This window comes from Mus caroli, unplaced genomic scaffold (genome assembly GCF_978045245.1).
Source record: "Mus caroli unplaced genomic scaffold, Mus_caroli_1 scaffold_8, whole genome shotgun sequence".
NCBI lineage: Eukaryota > Metazoa > Chordata > Mammalia > Rodentia > Muridae > Mus > Mus caroli.
Genome location: NW_028227263.1, coordinates 17,915,914 through 17,937,117, shown reverse-complemented (window position 1 = coordinate 17,937,117; position 21,204 = coordinate 17,915,914). Strand labels below are relative to the sequence as shown.

At 48.0% G+C, this 21,204-nt stretch overlaps 1 protein-coding gene across 3 annotated transcripts; it reads left to right on the top strand.

The window, feature by feature from the left end:
- The first annotated feature begins 14,615 nt into the window (after window positions 1–14,615).
- Stx4 (syntaxin 4) lies at window positions 14,616–20,765 on the top strand. 3 transcript variants are annotated; one of them, XM_021166801.3, is made up of 11 exons: window positions 14,616–14,738; window positions 14,935–15,036; window positions 15,116–15,215; window positions 15,355–15,429; window positions 16,243–16,313; window positions 18,454–18,562; window positions 18,634–18,710; window positions 18,918–19,055; window positions 20,006–20,116; window positions 20,187–20,285; window positions 20,369–20,557. In XM_021166801.3, the coding sequence occupies exons 1-10, from the start codon at window positions 14,709–14,711 to the stop codon at window positions 20,268–20,270; spliced, it is 897 nt and encodes a 298-aa protein (XP_021022460.1). In that variant the 5' UTR covers window positions 14,616–14,708; the 3' UTR covers window positions 20,271–20,285; window positions 20,369–20,557. The 3 variants fall into 3 exon arrangements, with proteins under 3 accessions (XP_021022460.1, XP_029335001.1, XP_085697413.1); XM_029479141.2 differs by lacking the exon at window positions 20,187–20,285 and having other exon boundaries at window positions 20,369–20,765; XM_085841287.1 differs by having other exon boundaries at window positions 20,006–20,285; window positions 20,369–20,614.
- Window positions 20,766–21,204: the final 439 nt, after the last annotated feature.

The window sequence follows — 21,204 nt, the reverse complement described above, 5'->3', positions numbered from 1 at the left end:
TCAGAAATCGGCCTCCCTCTGCCTCCCAAGTGCTGGGATTAAAGGTGTGCACCACCACGCCCGGCTTACTTGTAGTTTCTGTTTTAGAGACAGGCTCTTGCACCGCACCTAACCTTACACCATTTTTGATCTACTGGTTGAGCTGGGACCTTCCTGATTCTGTGCCTCTGGGGCCTGCAGGCTTACAGGGGTATAGAGGTGTGCTCTTGTACACAGCTTCTGTGTGGATGCTGGAGATCTGACTCAGGTACACTTCACCCACTGAGCCTAGGTTCTCATCTTGGCCTACTGTACCTTCCTGCATCTTCATGCCTGTAGTACCCACTCACCTATACCTGTGAACCAGGGAATCTCAGAGGAAGGCACTGCTATAAGCCAGAGCCAAGAACACAGAGAAAAAACATGCTGACAGAGATTACCTATAGCGAGTATGGCCAGGACTCTGGTGTGGAGACCCCAGGGAGAGTGGCCCGGAAGTGTTTCTTCCTGTTCCCATCAATGATGGCATCTCTACCTACCCAGCCACTCAGTGGAGCAGAATCTGTCCCTGACTCCCTCCCCTCCCCACAGCGCTGCTGCTGTGTTCTGCGTATCCACCATGTCTTCCTCCCTACATGGTAACTCATCAGCCTCCTAGCCACTACTGCTATCCCAAGTGTACAGATCAGCAGGCTGGGGGTTCAAAGGGTTAAGTAGCATTCCGATGTTGCAAGATGGGGCTCTCTTTGGCAGCATCTCCCTCCCTCCCTTTAATGCCAGAGATTGAAGTTAGGCTTGTCACATGCCAGGTAAATGCTCTACCACTAAACTACTGCTCAGTCCTGGCTTGCCTTGGCCTGGCCTTGCTCCTGTCGGAACTACTTCAGGCCAGCCGGTGCTCTCCTCACCTTCCTTCCACCTGGGCCACCAGGGACAGTCCTCATTGGTGTTCCCTCTTGAAGCCCCTTCCCTTGTGTCCTCCTTCCTCTCTGGATCCTAATGGTATCTCCAAGTTGTCTGAGTATACTAATATTACCTGTGGAGGCTCCGCCTCCCACATCCCATGGCTTCTAGGACTATGCTCAAAAACTAATCTAAGGTCTGACATGGTGGAAGAGGTCAAGTTGGAGGTCAGCCTGGCTATATATGGGGCTTTGATTCGAAAAAGAAACAAATGGGTTGAGAGACAATTCTGCAGTCAAGAGTGCTGGCTGTCTTACAGATGACAAGCTTCAGATCTCGGCACCTCCACGGCTCTCACAACTGCCTGTAACTCCTGTCCTTGGAGACCCGATGCCTTCTTCTTGGCCTTCACAGGCACAGTACCCAGGTGGTACATTTACATACACACAGGCCTCACACACTTAAAATAAATACAAAATTCATGAGCTGGAGAGATGCCTCCGTGGTTAAAAGCACTTGTTACTCTTGCTGAGGACCTAGGTTCAAGTCCTAGGACCCACATGGCACTCATAACCATCTGTGACTCTAGTCACAGAGTGTTGGATGCCCTCTTCTGGCCTCCTCAGGCAGCTTTTATGCATGTGGTACATATACATACATGCAGGCAAAATACTCATAGGTTATAAAATAAAAATAAAAATTTAAAACAAATAAACACCCACTCTCCCATTGGGTTATGCCAATAACACCTACTTTTCCTCCTCATCATTCTTTCTGCCAAGAAAGCATAGCCTCCAAGTGTCTGCGAGCCCCCACTGTGTGTTCCTTGCATATGGAATAGTACTAAGTCCCTTCCCTGACACTCATGCTTCCATCCTGTGAGGCCAAGGTCCAGTCTCCCACCAGAACAGCACAGGCCTAACGGCTGTCTACATTTCCCCAGGCACTGACTCAGACCAAGCACAAAGCAATTGCTTACTAGAAATCTGAATAATGGGCATGTTGACTCACACCTTTTCCCAGGCACAAAGAGAAAGAAAATCATCCCACGTTTGGCTTTGGCGTATTTCGCCTGCAGTGCTCACTGCTGGTTACCCCGGGACTTTGTGGATCCTTGAACACAGTGAGTTCACACTGTGTGTTAAGTCAGAGGACAGAGTGAAGGGACACAGGTACAGCAAGATGTGATGACAACAGTAATTCTTGTCATCGTCCAGAGATTTATTTATTTATTTATTTATTTATTTATTTATTTATTTATTTATTTTGAGACAGGGTTTCTCTGTGTAGCCCTGGCTGTCCTGAAACTCACTCTGTAGACCAGGCTGGCCTCAAACTCAGAAATCTGCCTGCCTCTGCCTCCCAAATGCTGGGATTAAAGGCATGTGCCACCACTGCCCGGTTTATTTATTTACTTTTTAAAAGATTGGTGGTGGGCTTGAGAGAATGCTCAGCGGTTAAGAGCACTGACTGTTCTTCCAGAGGTTCTGAGTTCAATCCCCAGCAACCACATGGTAGCTCACAACCATCTGTAATGGGGTCTGATGCCCTCTTCCCATCTGTCTGAAGAGAGAGACAGTGTGCTCACATACATAAGAAGCTTGGTGGTGTGGGGGGGTTGAACCTTGGGCATGATAAACAGACATTTTACCATTTATAGTTACAGTCCTTATTTTTAAAGATGATGATGACTCCTGGGCCATACCTGGTCCAGATTTACTATTATTTTCAATATGTATATGGGTTTGTGTATAGTTTATACACATGCATGCATGCGTTCAAGCACATGAATGCAGGTACTTGGATCCTCTAGAGTTGAAGTTACAGGCAGTCGAGAGCTGCCCGACATGGATGCTGTGAACCAAACTCAGACCCTCTGCAAGTGCAGTATGCTCTCCTAACTGCTAAACTGTCTCTCTAGCCCATCGTTTTAAAAACTTTGAAAAAAATTTATTTAATATGTATTTCTTTTTGGGGGGGTTGGTTTTTGTTTTTTTTTTTTCAAGAGACGGTTTCTCTGTGTAGCCCTGGCTGTCCTGGAAATCACTCTGTAGACCAGGCTGGCCTCGAATTCCGAAATCTGCCTGCCTCTGCCTCCCAAGTGCTAGGATTAAAGGTGTGTGCCAGCACGCCCAGCCTTAATGTGTGTTTCATTTGCATGTATGTATGTTCACTATGCACATGCCTGGTTCTCACGGAGGTCAGCAGACAGCATCAGACCCCTTGGAATTGGTGTTATGGATGGTTGTAAGCCACCGTGAGCTTGCTGGAAACTGAAGCTAGGTCCTCTGCAAGAGCAACAAGTGTTCTTAACTGCTGAACCGTCTCTATAGCTCCTCCTTTAAAAGTTTTATTTTGAGATAGAGTATTGCCAATTTGCTCAGGCCAACTTTGAACTTGTCCCTCTGCTGCAGCCTCCCAAGTAGCAGTAAAGGTGTATGCCAGGGCCATTGAGGTGGCTTGGCAGGTGGAGACACTTGCTACCACCTAAGATCTGATTTCAGTCCTTAGGACCCGTGGTGAAGAGAGCAAGCTTACTCTAGCAGGTCATCCTCTGGCCTCCAGCCTTGCACTATGGTACACACACACTAACTCATAATAACTGATCCTTAAGGTGTGTGCCACCATGCTCAGATTGTTCGATTGTTTTTCACCTTGCTTGTGGTGCTGGGGCTTGGATCCATAGCCCTGACTGACTAGGCAGGCACTCACCAGATCCTTTAATGACTTCCACTGATCATGCCCAGGATCGCTTGAAATCTACCAAGTAAACCTGTGGGTGACCCTGCAGCACACATCAGCTTCTTTTGCACTCTCTCTGTGAGTCTTGGTATAACCAGGCAGCCCCACTTCGGAAGGACCCTGTTCCCTGTTGCTCATATTGGCACACGCTGCCATTTCTTAAGGGCCCTGAGTCCAGTCTTAAGTCATTGCCCACACTCTTCTGCCACCATGCCATTCCTCTCTCCTGGAGGTCTCATCTCTATCATAGCCGTTACAGCTTAGCTTCTCCAGTTTTTCTTAAAAATTATTTATTGTATGTATATGACTACACTGTAGCTGTCTTCAAACACACCAGAAGAGGGCATTAGATCCCATTACAGATGGTTGTGAGCCACCATGTGGTTGGTGGGAATTGAACTCAGGACCTCTGGGAGAGCAGTCAATGCTCTTAACTGCTGAGCCATCTCTCCAGCCCTGGTAAGGAGTTTGAGGGAAAGCCTATTAGATTTGTAGATTGTGTAGCCCCTTTCCTATAAATTCTGATTCCATAGGTGTAGCCTGGGACTAAGGAATCAGATCTTAGCAATTACCTCTGAGGGTTCTTTCTCTGAGGGTTCTGCTTTGCAATCAAGTTTGACAACTGTTGGATACCAGGCTCGCTGTTATGCTACAAAAACAGAAACAGAAACAAAACAGCAACAACAAAAAAATCCTCCAACCGCCAGTGATTTAAGAGGACAGAAATGTTTCAGGCTGGGTGTGGTACCTCATGACTTTAATTCCAGCACTCTGAATTCCTAGCTAGCCTGGTCTACAGAGTTCCCAGACAGCCAAAGCCACACAAAGAAACCCTGTCTTGAATACAGACTACAGAGATTCGCTTTCGTGGGGGGTCGAGTTTCTTTCAGAGATTCTGTTCTCAGGGAAGACCTGGTGCTTCGGGTGGGGAAGAGTTACGCACAGAGGATCCACCTGTGAACTCTGGCTCAGTCTCTCTTCCATCTACACAGGACTTGCCACAGCTAGCTTGTTCAGGAATGGGGAGCAGCTATCCAGGCCTGATCATCCATTAGCGATGGATAATGAAGCTCTGCTCCCTGTCCATCATGCTTTTGTGCTACTGACACAGCCAAGAGGAGAGCGAACATCAGCACTACCCTGTGGGAAGCGTGCCTGGTGCGTCTGAACCCCAGTTTCTTTCTTTTCTTTTTTTTTAAAGATTTATTTATTATATGTAAGTACACTCTAGCTGTCTTCAGACACTCCAGAAGAGGGCGTCAGATCTCATTACAGATGGTTGTGAGCCACCATGTAGTTGCTGGGAATTGAACTCAGGGCCTCTGGAAGAGCAGTCAGTGCTCTTAACCTCTGAGCCATCCCTCCAGCCCCTGAACCCCAGTTTCTAATCGTGTAAAATAGCTCTGATATCTTCCAGTTTGGGCACGGAGAAGAGACTCCTTTAGAAAATCTCCATTCAAGCAGCCACCTTCCTGTTCCTCCATTGTTTCAGCCTGGTTCCAGGTTTATCCGGATGACAAGGGTCTTGGAATTTGGTTTGATGTCACTTTTCTCACCATATTCATTGCTGCATGGAACCATTATGACCTGAAAGTGACTAAAATATTATTAACCATGGTGATGGTCTTTCTATGCTAACTTAAAGGTTAATAGAGAATATTTACTAATTAATATTAAATAATTAAATTAAATTATTAAATAATTAAATCAAACAATAATTAAATGTTAATAATGATGATGCTGACATATTCTTACAAAGTGCTCCTCTGGTACGAAGCTCCACTTTAAGTTCTGTAGGCATTAACTCATTTGCTCTTCTCGGTGACTAGCTGAGGTTTCTACTATTATCTCCATTTACAGGTAAGAAAATGAAAGTACACGGAGTAGAAGTGGTTTGCTCAAGGCAGGAGGTGGCATTAAATCCATATAGAAAGCCAAATATCCCCCTAGTCAGCCGTTCTCTATCGGAAAGGGCACATTCAGTCATTCTTGTAGCAAACTCAGTTACACAGTAGAGACTAAATCATGGCCCACCTTTCTAGATGTGTTCTGTAGAACTGATGAATTATAACATCTAGCTTCCTTATCCACTTACATGGTATAGATAACATTAATTTAGAACTTTTTAAAAATTATTTTGCTTTTAAAATTATTTTGTTTTTAATTGTGCGTATATCTGTGTGCTGGCTAGTCTTATGTCAACTTGGCACAAAAAATAGAGTCATCTGAGAGGAAGAACCCTCAACTGAGAAAACGCCTCCATAAGATTTTCTCAACTGGTGATTCATCGGTGGGGGAATCAGCACATTGTGAGTGGCACCATCCCCGGGCTGGGCTGGTGTTCCTGGGTTCTGTAAGAGAGCAGGCTGAGGAAGCCACAGGGAGCAAGCCAGTAAGCAGCATTCCTCCATGGAATCTGCATCAGCTCCTGCCTCCAGGTTCCAGTCTTGTTTGAGTTCCTGTCCTGACTTCCCTCAGTGATGAACAGTGATGTGGAACTGTAAGCCAAATAAACCCCTTTCTCCCCAACTTGCAGTTGGTCATGGTGTTTCATCACAGCAGTAGAAGCCCTGACTAAGACAACCTGTGCCTTTATGTGGGTATGTGTGCGGGAGTGCAGGTGCCTGTGGAGTCGAGAGCTACAAGTGGTTGTGAGCCATCGATATTGGTGTTGGAAACTGAACTCTGGTGCCCTGCAAGAGTATAATATACTCTGTTAGCTTCTGAGATAAGTCTATAGCTCCAACTTAGGACTTCTTTAAAGTTTTCCAATAAACTGAAATATTTAGCGAACTGTGGTGGCTTCTGTCTCAACATGAGGCAGAAGGATTGTCATAAAGGTAGTCTGAGCTACATAGTTAGATCTTGTCAGTCACTACAGTGCACACTTGTAGTTCCAGCTACATGAGAGGCTGAGAAGGAGGCTCTCTTGGGCCCAAGAATTCCAGAGATCAAGGTTAGCTGACTACATAGCAAGATCACCTTATCTCCCCCTCACTGACCCAAACTCAGAGACAGTCATACTAGGTAGCTCATGCTGGCCTCAAACTCAGAGAGATCTGCCTTGCATCCTGAGTGCTAGTGTAAAGGCATGCACCACCACACTTTATTCTACGGAATAGCAACAAGGGCTCTTAACTGAGAGTCATTCTCTACTCCATAAATTTTTAAAATAATCCTTTCAGCCGGGTGTGGTGGCGCACGCCTTTAATCCCAGCACTTGGGAGGCAGAGGCAGGTGAATTTCTGAGTTCAAGGCCAGGCTGGTCTACAGAGTGAGTTCCAGGACAGCGAGGGCTATACAGAGAAACCCTGTCTTGGGAAACCAAAAAAAAAAAAAAAAAAAAAAAAAGAGAGAGAGAGAGAGAGAAAAGAAAGAAAGACTCAAACCCATGATATTCAGGCTGCGCCTGGCACTTCTGTGGTGTTTTATATGGCGCACAATGGCATGGTCATCTGTGGTGGCCGCTAGTGGCCTCTATGCTTCATGAAAACCCCATCGGTTTCCACTTCATGCTCATGTTTATTATTATGCTAGTATTTCTTATCCTAATCTTTCTAAAAGAAGATTTATTTATTTATTCAGTCATTCATTGTATGTGAGTACACTGTAGTGTCTTCAGGCACACCAGAAGAGGGCATTAGACCCTACTACAGATGGTTGTGAGCCACTGGGTGGTTGCTGGAAATTGAACTCAGGACCTCTGGAAGGGCAGTCAGTGCTTTTTTATTTTATTTTTTATATATTTTTTTAAAGATTTATTTATTTATTATATGTAAGTACACTGTAGCTGTCTTCAGACACACCAGAAGAGGGAGTCAGATCTCATTACGGGTGGTTGTGAGCCACCATGTGGTTGCTGGGATTTGAACTCTGGACCTTCAGAAGAGCATTCGGGTGCTCTTACCCACTGAGCCATCTCACCAGCCCTATTTTTTATATTTTTAGAGACAACATTTTCAGTATAGCCCAGATGTCCTGGAACTCACTCTGTAGAGCAGGCTGGCCTCGAACTCAGAAATCTACCTGCCTGTGCCTCCCAAGTGTTGGGATTAAAGGCGTGCGCCACCTCTGCCCGGCCTGTAGTCAGTGCTCTTAACAACTGAGTCATCTTTCCAGCCTGGGATTTCTATTTCAAAGCATGGACATAGTGTCTCACAACCATTGATATCTCTAGTTCCAAGGGACCCAACACCCTCTTCTGACCTCTTCAGGCACCCACCATGTATACGGGACATGTAGGTGAAACACCCATACACATAAAATAGGATATTTTAAAAGTAGATATTCCTTTATCGATGTGATCAGGCATCATTTATCTTCCTACCACCCTGGTGAAGAAATTGTTTGCCCATTAAGCTATCTTGTCTACCTTAGAATAAAGTAATGTCTCCCTATTGCTTTACAGTTTTGGTGCTGGAATGTTGAATTTCAGGTCTTGTGCATGCTGGTCGGAAGCACTCCACCACTGGGCCACATCCCCAGCGCTTAATCTATAAAGATGGGGGTCTCTAGGCTGGTGTGGAGCTCACCTTTCTCCTGTCTCCCTCCTCCTGAGTGCCAGGATGGCAGGCCTATCTCACTGTCTCCACTCCGCTTTTACTATTGTTGTTGTTTAGGATATTGGACATCTACATGTATGTTTAAGACACATTTTTAGGAGTTGTTCTGTTCTTTGTCTATTTTTTTTCAAATTTTTATTAGATATTTTCTTCATTTACATTTCAAATGCTATCCCGAAAGTCCCCTATACCCTTCCCCCACCCTGCTCTCCTACCTACCCACTCCCACTTCTTGGCCCTGGCGTTCCCCTGTACTGGGGCATATAAAGTTTGCAAGACCAAGGGGCCTCTCTTCCCAGTGATGGCCAACTAGGCCATCTTCTGTTACATATGCAGCTAGAGACACGAGCTCTGGAGGGTACTGGTTAGTTTATATTGTTGTTCCACCTATAGGGTTGCAGACCCCTCTTTGTCTATTTTTAAAAATTAAAGCCGGGCGTGGTGGCGCACGCCTTTAATCCCAGCACTCGGGAGGCAGAGGCAGGCGGATTTCTGAGTTCGAGGCCAGCCTGGTCTACAAAGTGAGTGCCAGGACAGCCAGGGCTACACAGAGAAACCCTGTCTCGAAAAACCAAAAAAAAAAAAAAAAAATTAAACTGAGTCAGATGTAGTGGCACACACCTTTAATCCCAGCACTCAGGAGGCAGATCTCTGTGTGTTTAAGGCAAGCCTGGTCTACATAGTGAGTTTCAGGACAGCCAGAGCTACATACCTGTCTTGAAAAACAAAAAAAAGCAAAATAAAATAAATAAATAAGATTAAAAAATAAATACTAATTAAACTGCTCTTTTCTCAGTGTGTGAGACCTCTCTGAATATTTGAGTGGGAAGCCTTTTGCTTATAATGAAAACGCAGATACACTGCATCTTGTCTGTCTTTTGATTTTGCTTATGCTTCTATTATGTCAATAGGACTTTCTCCTCTTCTCCCTCCCTTTCCTCTCCATTTTCTTCTTTGAAAGATTCTGTGATACAGGCTGGGCTCAAGCCTGCAATGATTACTCTACTTTAGACTCAGCTCCCAAGCATAGAAATGCATGCTTAGCTATGGTTTTGATTTTTTTCTTTCTTCCTTCATTCCAGTTTGGAGACAGGGTCTCTACTGACTACCAGCCTGACCCTCTTCTCTGTTACAGGCTCTCTCTCCTGCCAACTTTTCAGCCCTCTTAGAACATGTTAATGAACTTTATTCAACGACCCATCTGTTTGGTGGCCTTGGTGTGTAAACATAATGGTTATGTTCCACCAGACTACATATCTGTAACCCTCTATCGCTTTTAGAATAAAGTCTATGGACACGATAATGGCCTGGTTACCCAGTGTACACATAAGACCGGTGGACATGTGGCAAAGAGGACTTGGTTCACGAGGTTTCCAGAGCAGGCAATGTTTACTGCTTGGCACATGTTGGGCCGTCAGGAGGGGACATCCAGGATGAGATCTCTAGGAAGCCTACTGCTTCCAGGCCTGGAGTTCAGGAGAACACGTGTACTAGTGCTGCAGACTGGGAGGCCTAGAGATGTTCATTAGGTAAAGGCACAGAAATGCAGGTAATTAGAGGAATGGGAGGTCTCAGGTGAAACACCCCCCAAACACATTCCTTCATCTATGGGCTTGTTTAAGCCACAGCCTGAGCACTGTCTGCAGGGGAAACAGGCCGTTAAGTGAGATGAGGTTATCCTTGGCTCCTGGGGACAAAGCAGAGAAGTAGGCTAAGACCTGCTTCAATTTCAACACAGCAAGTATAGGAGAGAGAACCCGTAACACAGAGAAGAGGGTCAGGCTGGTAGTCAGCCTGTCCCTTCCTCCATGAAGCAACTCAGACTAGGGCATCAACAAGTGACCTCCCCGAGGCAGAGATGGTACACGCCTCCCTGTTCCCTTTCCTCTCCTTCCTTCCCTTCCTTTCTCTTCCCTCTTTCCTTCTGACTGCTAAGAGTTGAACTCAGGGCTTGTAGGCGTGAGGCAGGTACTTTAGCATCACGTCTCAGTCCTTCGCTGGGGATCTCAGTTATGGCACAGACCTGGGGCTAGGAGGGTGGTTCCCAGGCAGAATGTTTGCCTCACATGCAGAAGCCCTAGGCTTAGTCCCTAGCATTGCATAATCTGGAGCAGGGAGACACATTTCTGTAACCCCAGCACTCCACTATGCAGGGAGCTCCAGGCCTGCACTAAACAAGATCCTACCTCAAGAATAAAACCAAGAGCCACAGCATGTGAAGGAGGACAGGAGAAAGCCTTCCGCCTGACTTCCTACTTCCCCCCCTGGCCAGGTCTGCTGCTATACTGTACTCAGCAAGAACCTCAATACAACAAAACCAACACACAACATTACAGATCCTGGGCTGGCGAGATGGCTCAGTGGGTAAGAGCACCTGACTGCTCTTCCGAAGGTCTGGAGTTCAAATCCTAGCAACCACATGGTGGCTCACAACCATCCGTAACGAGATCTAACTCCCTCTTCTGGAGTGTCTGAAGACAGCTACAGTGTACTTACATATAATAAATAAATAAATCTTTAAAAAAAATAAAAAAGGATTACAGACCCTAGAGCCGTATTTTCTGGTTTCAAGTCCTAACAAGGTCACTTACTAGCCATGTACCCTTGGGCACCTCGATTCCAGTTTCCAAGGAAAGACAGGGACAGCGGTCTTACCTCAGAGACAGTTACAGTGATCCTACCTTAGAGAAGTCTCCGGTGGCTTCCAGTGCTTTCTTTTGCCTTAGATTTTCTTGTATCCTAGGCTGACCTTAAACACTTGCAGGTTAGAATGATCCTCAATGTTTGATCCTCCTGCCTCCACCTCAGAGTGCTGGGACTACAGTGTATATCACCGTCCTGGCTGATGTAGTGCTAAGGACAAAACCCAGGACTTCATGAATGTTTCATGGACTCCATTAACTAAGCTGCATGTACAGCCCTTTGTTTTGTTTCTTCAGACTGGGTTTCATGTAACCTTGGTTGGCCTTAAAGTTGCTAAGTAACTGAGGCTGGCCTTGAACTCTTCATCCTCCTGCTTCTAATTCTCAAATGCTGGGATTGCCGGGCGGTGGTGGCACACTCCTTTAATCCCAGCACTTGGGAGGCAGAGGCAGGCGGATTTCTGAGTACGAGGCCAGCCTGGTCTACAAAGTGAGTTCCAGGACAGGGGCTATACCGAGAAACACTGTCTCAAAAAACCAAAACAAACAAACAAAAAAATGCTGGGATTACAGGCATGTGTAACCATTCCCAGCTCAATGAATTAAAATGACAAAAATGTTTACATTAGAGCCTTGTACATGTTAATGTTATGCAAAATTTAAATGCAAGAGAATTGCATTCATTTGTGACGAGCTAGAGTGTGGCAGGCCATTGAGGGTGCTGGGACGTAGCAGTGAATAAGGCAGGTGAATTCCTGTCCTCACAGCTCATAGTCAGTGGTAAGCAAAATGTAGGGCCTGAGAGGCCTGGGTGGAGACAGAAGAAATGTACAGGATTGGCAAGACTGCTACCCTGGCACCTGGTGCACAGTGGGGCTCAGGAGATAGAAAGGGAAGGAAAATTCTGGACCAGCAGCAAAGTAGAATCTCTGACAGACACCAGGAGACTGAGATCCTCAGAGGAACGAGCGCCATCCTCATCCCCACTTAGAAAGAGCAAACACACAGCGCTATCCCACGGCAGGCACCGTTTCATTCTTGTATTGTATTAATCCTTATCAAACACTAGTTTAATGGTATTGCTCTCATTTTTTTTTCCCAGATGGGAACTAAGGCAAAGAGGCTAAGTAACCTGACTCATAGAGGTGACCCTAGCCCAGGTCATCTGGGTCTAGTCTGGGTGTGATCAGACCTGTAGGCAGAGATGATGGGACAGGTTGTTAAGCCTCAGGACAGTGCAGAGCTTGAGCTTTAGACAGAATGGAAGGAATACACACACACACACACACACACACACACACACACACACACACACGACTCACTACAGTCAACATAGGATTCATAAGTATGAGGGTCCAAGAAGAACACAGGCCTCAGCTCTACCCAGTGGTCTGTTGCTCCATACATCACTCCACTTGGGGGCTGTCAGCATCATGAGACCTTGCTAGTCAGAACTAACCAGGTCCCAGCCACCTGGGATCTTTGTATCTATCCTCTTGGGACCTTAAATTATCATCTTAAAAACCTGTGCTCATGGGCCGGGCATAGTGGGGTACACCTTTAATCCCATCACTCTGGGGGCAGAGGTAGGCAGATCTCTATGAGTTCCAGGACAGCTAGGGCTACAAACAAACAAACAACAAGAAAAAACTTGTGATCATACACAGAGACCACAAATGAAATAGTAACGACTATTGTAACCTTGAGATACTTTAAAAGAAGCCCGCAAGCCGGGCGTGGTGGCGCACGCCTTTAATCCCAGCACTCGGGAGGCAGAGGCAGGCGGATTTCTGAGTTCGAGGCCAGCCTGGTCTACAAAGTGAGCTCCAGGACAGGACAGCCAGAGCTATAAAGAGAAACCCTGTCTCGAAAAACCAAAAAAAAAAAAAAAAAAAAAAAAAAAGAAGCCCGCAGCTGAGGGCCAAGAGGCTGGCAAACAGGCATGTATGGTGGAAAGGCCCAGAAAGAGAAGAAACTCACAGGAGCAAAGCCTAGAAAGGAGGTGAGATGGCTCAGTGGGTAAGAGCACCCGACTGCTCTTCCGAAGGTCCAGAGTTCAAATCTCAGCAACCACATGGTGGCTCACAACCATCACTAACGAGATCTGGCGCCCTCTTCTGGAGTGTCTGAAGACAGCTACAGTGTACTTACATATAATAAATAAATTAAAAAAAAAAAAAAAAAAAAGCCTAGAAAGGAACCTTACCCTTCTACAGGCTCCTACTGCAGTAGTCCTAACATTATCCTTTTGAAAATTTCTGACACCTGCTGAGGGACTTTGTGGGGTGCGGGGGGGTGGGGGGGGCGAGCTTCTATACAATAGAAGTTCCACAAGGGCATGGGACTTTGGTCTGTTGGTCCTTGATATGTCGCTAGCCCCTAAAACAGTATCTATTCCCTAGTATGTATGTGTCCAATAAATATATCAAGTGAATGTATTTCCGGAGGGTCAAAGCTGGGGAAATGAAGCCGGGCAGTGGTGGTACACTCCTTTAATCCCAGCACTCGGGAGGCAGAGGCAGAGGCAGGCGGATCTCTGAGTTCAGCGCCAGCCTGGTCTACAAAGTGAGTTCCAGGACAGCCAGGGCTATACAGAGAAACCCTGTCTCGAAACAAAACAAAACAAAACAAAAACAAACAAACAAACAAAAATCTGGGTAAATGGCACCGTGAGAGAAGCGTAAAGAAGATCAGGAAGCCACGGGTTTTAGTTTCAGATACAGGAAAGGCTACTATTCGGATCAAATCTTCTATGCGGGCCTGCTATGTGGCAGCTACCGAACTTGGTGTTGGGGGTTCCGTTAAAGAAAAGCAAGTCATGCTGAGACGTCAGCTGTAAGGCAGGGCTGCGGAGGTAACAGTACATTTTTCTCAGTCTGAGCTGCTCTGGAATCATCGTGCTGCTCAGAAGGTAGCGAGCTCAGCGGGACTGCAATGCTCAGTCGGGGCATAGGCCGCCCACCTGTCAGAGGCTGTGCCAGCAGGACGCAGGGGGAGCAGCGGGGGGAGCGCCACCTTGGCTGAGGTCACTTCCCACCCCCAGATTCTCTGCCTACAAAACCCTGCAATTCCCTGACGCTGGAGGCTCGGGTCTTATTATTTCCTGATTTTCAAGGTCTCATGATACTGACAGCCCCAAATGCAAGTCTTCACTTTGCCCACGCCCGAGGACCCAAAATTAAAACAACAAAAAAGTGAATTCTACAGACTATCCTTAGTAGGTGGCTGAGAGTAGGCAGTGTACCCTTCCCCACCTCGAAGAAGCTGTTGGGGCAGCTCAGACGCTGGGGTGTCGGGGACGTCGCTGACAGGCCGGAACACGTGACTGGCGGTCGGGCGTGCAGCCCGCGGAGCTGGGCCCGGCCTGTCACGTGATGAGGGGGCGCCATGGGGTGATGTGAGATACGAGGCTCTCAGACTGCGTGCAAATGACGCATTCCCAACCCTTTGGGCAACTAGATCTCGGCTCCAATATGAGATGTTCCGGTAGTGGGGGGGCAAGCGGGGCGGGCTCTGGACTCCGGCAGCCTCGCTTCCGTTCGGCTGCCACTGCTTCCGACCTCCGCCTTTCCCTCTAGCGAGGACGAGCCGAGCCCTCGCGCGCATGCTCGGAGTCATCCCCCGAGGGGCGGGGCTGCAGCTGCGGGAGCAGGATGGGGGGAAGAGAAGGGAATTCCAACCTGTAGAACTTTGGGGGTCCTATGGTCGGGTTCTTCCCCACGACTGTGGATGGTGAAAGGGGTGGGGCCTTTGGCGGCTCCTGGGGGTACTGGAGTTCGCTGGGTGAGGGGAGGGGGTGTCAAGTGTGAGAGAGGTGCAGGACTTCCAAATTTAGAACCTTGAGGCCCTTTGGGCTCGGGTCCAGGGCACTCCGGCCACCATGCGCGACAGGACCCACGAGTTGAGGCAGGTGAGAAACCGGGATGGTGAGGACACCCTGGAGTGAAGAGAAGCGGGGCCGGGCGGGCGCGGTGGAGTGAGGAACTCTTGGTTTTGGGTCCGGGACGGGTGGCTGATGGCCAGGAAGGAAAATCCCGGAAGCCCATGGTTCCTGCGGGACGAGAACCGCAGCGAGCAAGTGGCGCCAATGACTCCGGCCCTGGCAGGGGGATAACATCTCAGACGATGAAGATGAGGTTCGAGTCGCGCTGGTGGTGCACTCAGGTGCTGCCCGGCTGGGCAGCCCGGACGACGAGTTCTTCCAGAAGGTAAGGGTCAGGAGAACCGAGGAGTAGGGCGGACTAGAGTGACACTTAAGTCTTCAGCCCTCTTGGTGATCCTTCCTAGGTGCAGACAATTCGGCAGACTATGGCCAAACTGGAGAGTAAAGTCCGGGAGTTGGAGAAACAGCAGGTCACCATCCTGGCCACGCCTCTTCCCGAGGAGAGTAAGCGAAACCTAGGGCTCACGCACGCCAGCCCGGTGGACTATGGGGGATGTAGTTTTATTCAGGTGATGGCCAGGGTGGGTTTGGTTTTGGTTTGCGGTAGAGGCTGTGATTTGGAAGTGTTGGCTTTCTCGTTTAGGCATGAAGCAGGGCCTGCAGAACCTGCGAGAGGAGATCAAACAGCTGGGGAGAGAGGTCCGGGCGCAGCTAAAAGGTGAATGAACTTCAAGGGACTCAGCCATATCTTTCCCTTTGATTCAGCTCTGTTGCTGGTATATCTAGTTGTTGTATACAGTCAAGTGATAGATCCAGGTCACACAGCAGACTTGGATCTAGGATCTCTGTCCCATGGCATCAAAGCGATGGTACTTTATTGAACACATTATGGCCTCTCAGATTCCTTTATTATTATTTTTAAGTTTAAATTCAAAATTACTTACTGCTGTCATCCTTTCAGGCCAGTGTGTATTCTTTGGGCAAGCAGATGAGAGGTTCCCCCACACTTGTGGGAACCCACTGATGTAATTCAAAGAAAAACATATCTCAGAAATTCAGAATTCGCCCCCTTCTCCTCTCCTTTCTCTCTTCTCACCTACTCCTCCACCTCTTCCTCCTATATAGACCAGGCTGGCCTCAAATGCATGGAGATCCATCTTTCTCTGCCTCTTGAGTGCTGAGATTAAATTAAAAGCTCGCTCCTTCTTTTTTCTCCTCCTCCAACATTATGCATTACTACCAGAAGGCATTCCTGTTCATAGTCACTATGTAATAAAAATGTTAGAAGACAAGAAACTCCTTACTATGTAGCTGGATTGTAGATGGGGCCCTGTGTTCTGGTCTACCATCACTTTTTTAAAATTCACTTAAAATATTTTATTATATGGCTTACACTTTTATTAATGGGTTTGTGTATGCTCAATATGTAGATCAGGCTAACCTCCAACAGAATGCAGCTGGTCTCCCAAACAATGTTTGTAAGTCTCAGGAGGAACCCCTCTTTCCATCCATTCTTGTGTCTTTCCCACAGCCATAGAGCCCCAGAAGGAGGAAGCTGATGAGAATTACAACTCAGTCAACACAAGGATGAAGAAAACCCAGGTGGGTTGTGCTTTCCTAGGATCAAGGAATTTCGTTCAGTGTTTCTTAGGTTCCTGAATGGTGGGTGACTTAGAGGCCCTTGATTCTAGGGTCTCTGTCCTGATGCTTTCCCATATAAAAAGCTTATGCTCAAGAGAGGAAGAACTGGGTGCAGGCAGAGAATCCAAATCTCCAAATGCTGAATCCATTAGAACCCCCTGCCTCCTCCAGTCAAAGAGAATTTGCTGTGTCAGTCATGACTTAGGCCTGGCTTGAGACACACACTTTCCCAAGCCTGAGATGGGGAGTGTGGACTGAACTGGGGACAAAGACATTTCTCATGTAGGACTTAGTGCCTTATCATTCTACTCAAGGGAAGAAGAACCAGAAATAAAAACAAGCAGGGTTGGAAGGACGGCACCAAGGTTAGGAGCAGTGGCTGCTCTTCCTTCCAGAGGACATCCTTGGCCCCATAGATAGAGTTCAAGAGATGAAAGAGTGGCAGAATGAAGGATGTGAGAGGACCCTGTTGCACTATGGTAGTGGCACGGTGATATCGAGGTACAGGAGCAAACCTGCAGTCTACACGGCAACACTGACATTCACCGAGCCTTCAACACATGCACACTGAGTGCCTGTGCGCCCTCTGAACTAAGCATTCTACCCTTGAGACTTAGGTCCTATAGGGCCAGACAGTCACCAAATAAGTAAATTATTTTCATTTTTACTTACTGAGACAGGGTCTCACTAACCAGCTCTCGCTGGCCTAGGAGCTCACTACATAGGTAAGGCTGCCCTCAAACTCAGATCTACTTGTATCTGTCTCCCCAGTGCTAGGATTAAAGGCATAGGACACCACACTGGGCTTACATCATTTCATAATCTAATGAGTATTAAGAGATAAAACAGCATAAAATGAGAGAACGTACTGACGGAGTGAAGGCATGCAATTTAAACAATGGGGAGGGGGTGAACTGTGGTAGGATGTGTGCTGAGCATGCTTGAGACCCTGTTTTCACTTGACAGTGATAAAGAAAGCTGTAGGTTTTCTGTGAACGTGTATGAATGAGTGCACGTGCACACCACAGTGCTCATGTTGAGGTCAAAGTGATGAGTTTTCACCTTTCCTCTTGCCCAGGTTGGGTCTGTCTGTGGCTGCTCTGTACTGTGACCCTCTTGCCTCTGCTTCCTGGCTCACCTTAGACATGCTGGGATCACAGAACCGCACGCATCCCCACATCTGGCTTTGAATGGGTTCTAGGAACACTGGCTGTGGGTTTTCAAGCTTGCACAGTAGTCTGTTTATAAGCTCAGCCATCTGCAATGTCCCATCCTACCACAAATAAATTTAGAAAATCAGTAAGGGCTGGGGGTATTGCTAGAGTGCTTGTCTAGCACACGCGGGGCTCTGGTCAGTTGTCCACCACCACAAAAGACAGTGCTCTGTTGGTGTACACCAGTGATGCTAGCAGGCCAGCGTGGGCTATATGGGACACAGTCTCAAACCAGATAACAGTAATAAAAATTAATAAATAAGGTCACAATTAAAATCTCAAAAATTGTGAGAGCCAGACTTGGTGCACACCTGTAACCCCAATGCTTGAAAGGTAGAGAAAGAAGATCAGGAGTTCAAGACCAGTGTGAGCTATATGAAGCCCATGTCTCAAAACATGGCTTAGCAGTTAAGAGCACTGGCTACTCTTCAGGGACCTGGGTTCAATTCTCAGCCCCGACATGGTGGCTCACAGCCTTCTATAACTCCAGTTTGGGGGGTCTGATACCTTCCACAGTCACCAGGCACGTGTGATGTACTGATGATCATGTAGGTAAAATACCCTAAAATACACACAAAACAATACAAATATGGAAAAAATAAATGGTTGAAGACTTAAGGGTGCTTGAGAAAAAACCTTCTAGGCAGAAGGAGCAGTGCACCAAGGCAGAGACCAGCATGTTAGGGAGAAACCACTGGGGAGGAAGGAGAAGGAAGGAGATGGTGAGGTGTGGGGAGGAAGAGGCAGTGACAGGTGTGATGGGGGTCCTGATAAGACCTTTGGCTTTCTTTCTGAGGAGTGAGGGGGTCTGCCAGGATCACAAGGTAGTTATGGCCCCAGCCTCCTGGCAGTTCCTGCTGACGCCCAGCTAGGCTTTCTGTTCTTAGCACGGAGTCCTGTCCCAGCAATTTGTCGAGCTCATCAACAAGTGCAACTCAATGCAGTCCGAATACCGAGAGAAGAATGTGGAGCGGATCCGGAGGCAGCTGAAGATCAGTGAGTTGGGGTACCTTGTCCTCGGGGCTTGGGGCCTCTGATCAGCTCTGAACTGGCCTTTCCTGTTACAGCCAATGCTGGAATGGTGTCTGACGAGGAGCTGGAGCAGATGCTGGACAGTGGGCAGAGTGAGGTGTTTGTGTCTAATGTGAGTGGCCATAGCTATCCTTCCTCTGTGGGCGTTCCATCACTGGGTCCTGGTTTCTTTGTGTGGAAGGCAGGCCAAGGCCCAGTCAGGAATGGACTAGAATGCTGGGACCACAGGTTCGAGGGCTGTTTGAGGAGCGCGGGTAAACTGTTGAGAACCAGGTGCTGGTGTCCCTGTGACGTCTCCAGTTCCTGCCTGTCTCCCCAGATCCTGAAGGACACGCAGGTGACTCGGCAGGCCCTGAATGAGATCTCTGCGCGGCACAGTGAGATCCAGCAGCTGGAGCGCAGTATCCGAGAGCTCCATGAGATCTTTACTTTTCTAGCTACGGAGGTGGAGATGCAGGTGCGTGCCCAGAAGCCCTGTGCAACCTCCAGGCCTTGACCTGGAGACGCTCTCCTGGACTTGTCTGCTCTTCCAAGCTTGGGCATGCTTCCAGGTGGCCTCTACTTTCATCCTTAACCAAATTCTCCTCACAGCTGCCTCAGTGGCATCCCTCCTGAGCCACCAGCGTGCACCTCACCTAGGCATGGCCTTAGTCATGGCTTCTTTTCCTATGACAGAAGCCCTCTAATGCTGTTAGAGCTCATAGGAAAGTGGGCCCTAGAGGGTCAACTTCCTGGTCTCTCCTAGGTTAGAATGGCCCTGTCCTGACCTTCTGAGATGAACTCCACAGTGCTGCAACCGTTCTCTTCTGCAGCTGTAGTCATGGGAAATCACTCATCTACTGGGAGCACCAGGACCTAAGCTGGTAGTGCCAGGAGCAGGCAGGGAGAGGGATGGAGACTGGCCTAGAAGAATGGGCAACTTCAGACAAGTTTACTATCTATGGGGAAGGTACTAGTCCTATGAGGCTGTGGCTGCAGGCATCCACTGCAAATGTAGGACAATGGAACAGAGAGAAAGAACAACCTGACGGGGTGGGGCCTGAAAGCCTTACTGTGAACAGCTCTGGTCCTGCCTTAGCTTTGTTAGTGTATCTTTTTTTTCTGCTGATAATGTCTTGATTAGCCAGGCAGTAGTGGTGGCGCAAGCCTTTAATTCCAGCACATGGGATGCAGAGGCAGGTGAATCTCTTGAGTTCTAGGCTAACCTGGTCTACAGGTAGAGTTCCAGGACAGCCAGAGCTGCACAGAGAAACCTTGTGTTTCCATCGAGTGTCTTGGTTAGATTGGACTGGGCTGGACAAGTAACTGTTCTCCCATCGATGCCTGGTCAGCCCTCCCTCTCTGAACCACCTCGTGTCTCTGAGCAGGGGGAGATGATCAATCTATCTATCTCGTGTCTCTGGGCAGGGGGAGATGATCAACCGCATCGAGAAGAACATCCTGAGCTCAGCCGACTACGTGGAACGTGGGCAAGAGCACGTCAAGATAGCCCTAGAGAATCAGAAGAAGGCCAGGAAGGTAAGCCTGGGCTCCAGCCACGGCCTTGGGCACTCCAGAGTGACTGTCCGTGACCCTTCCTCTCCCACAGAAAAAAGTCATGATTGCCATCTGTGTCTCTGTCACTGTTCTCATCTTGGCTGTCATCATTGGCATCACCATAACCGTTGGATAATGTCACATGTTCTTGGTGAGAAATGGCGGGCCTGCCCCATCCCTGGCAGCAGCCTCCCCGCCTCCTGTCAGACCTATTTCTTTCTCCTTCCCTTGCAGGCACTGGGAGAGACAGAGACCCAGCTTTTGTGGAGGTGGGGCAGGCCTCCAACTGAACCCGTCCGCACACTGGCCCTTGTGCAGAGGGCCTGCGGCTCATCCTGGGTTGGCAGCTGCTCATTCATGGAGTCCTCCCCTGGAGTCCTCCCCTTCAGGCCACAATGCCTGCGAGACAGTTTTCAATGTCCTGTTTGTCCGGGATACATGGTTTTGTAAAAAAATTTAAAAAAAAAAAAAAAAAAAAAAGAATAAGAAGAAGCTTGGAGCCAGCTGTGCTGTGTGTTTGGAAAGGCTGGCCCAGGCCTCAAGTATCCATTCTCCTTCCGCCTGGCCATGGGAGATTACATGCCTCTTGCTGTCTATATATAGGATGTATATATAGCCAACTCTGGTCTAGACAGGCTCAGGTCAGACTTTTCTAGAAGAGCATCCAAGGGTGGGCGAGGTAGGCCAGGGAGAGGCAGCACTCACAGCTGGGACTGTGTATCCCTGAATTGAGAGCTGCCTAGCCCAGGGCTGGGACCTGGGTAAGGTGTGTATGTGAGAGATACATGGGGCATTCCTGACACCAAGAGGAAGAGACATCTTGAGAAACACTTCAGCAGACAGGAAGAACAGTTCTCAGTACGGACAGTGTTTAGGTGGAATGTTAAAATGTAATGGAGACAGGCAGCATAAGAAGTTGCCTAGCAGAGGAACCAGCTGGCCAGGTCCCATGACCAGAGATGAGCACTGCCTTTTGTTAAGAGGAGTTCTTAGAGACCCATCACCCTGCAGTGGCTGCCTGGTTTATAGGAATTATCCAGTGGAGGCAGACAGAGGAGCCTGGAACCTGG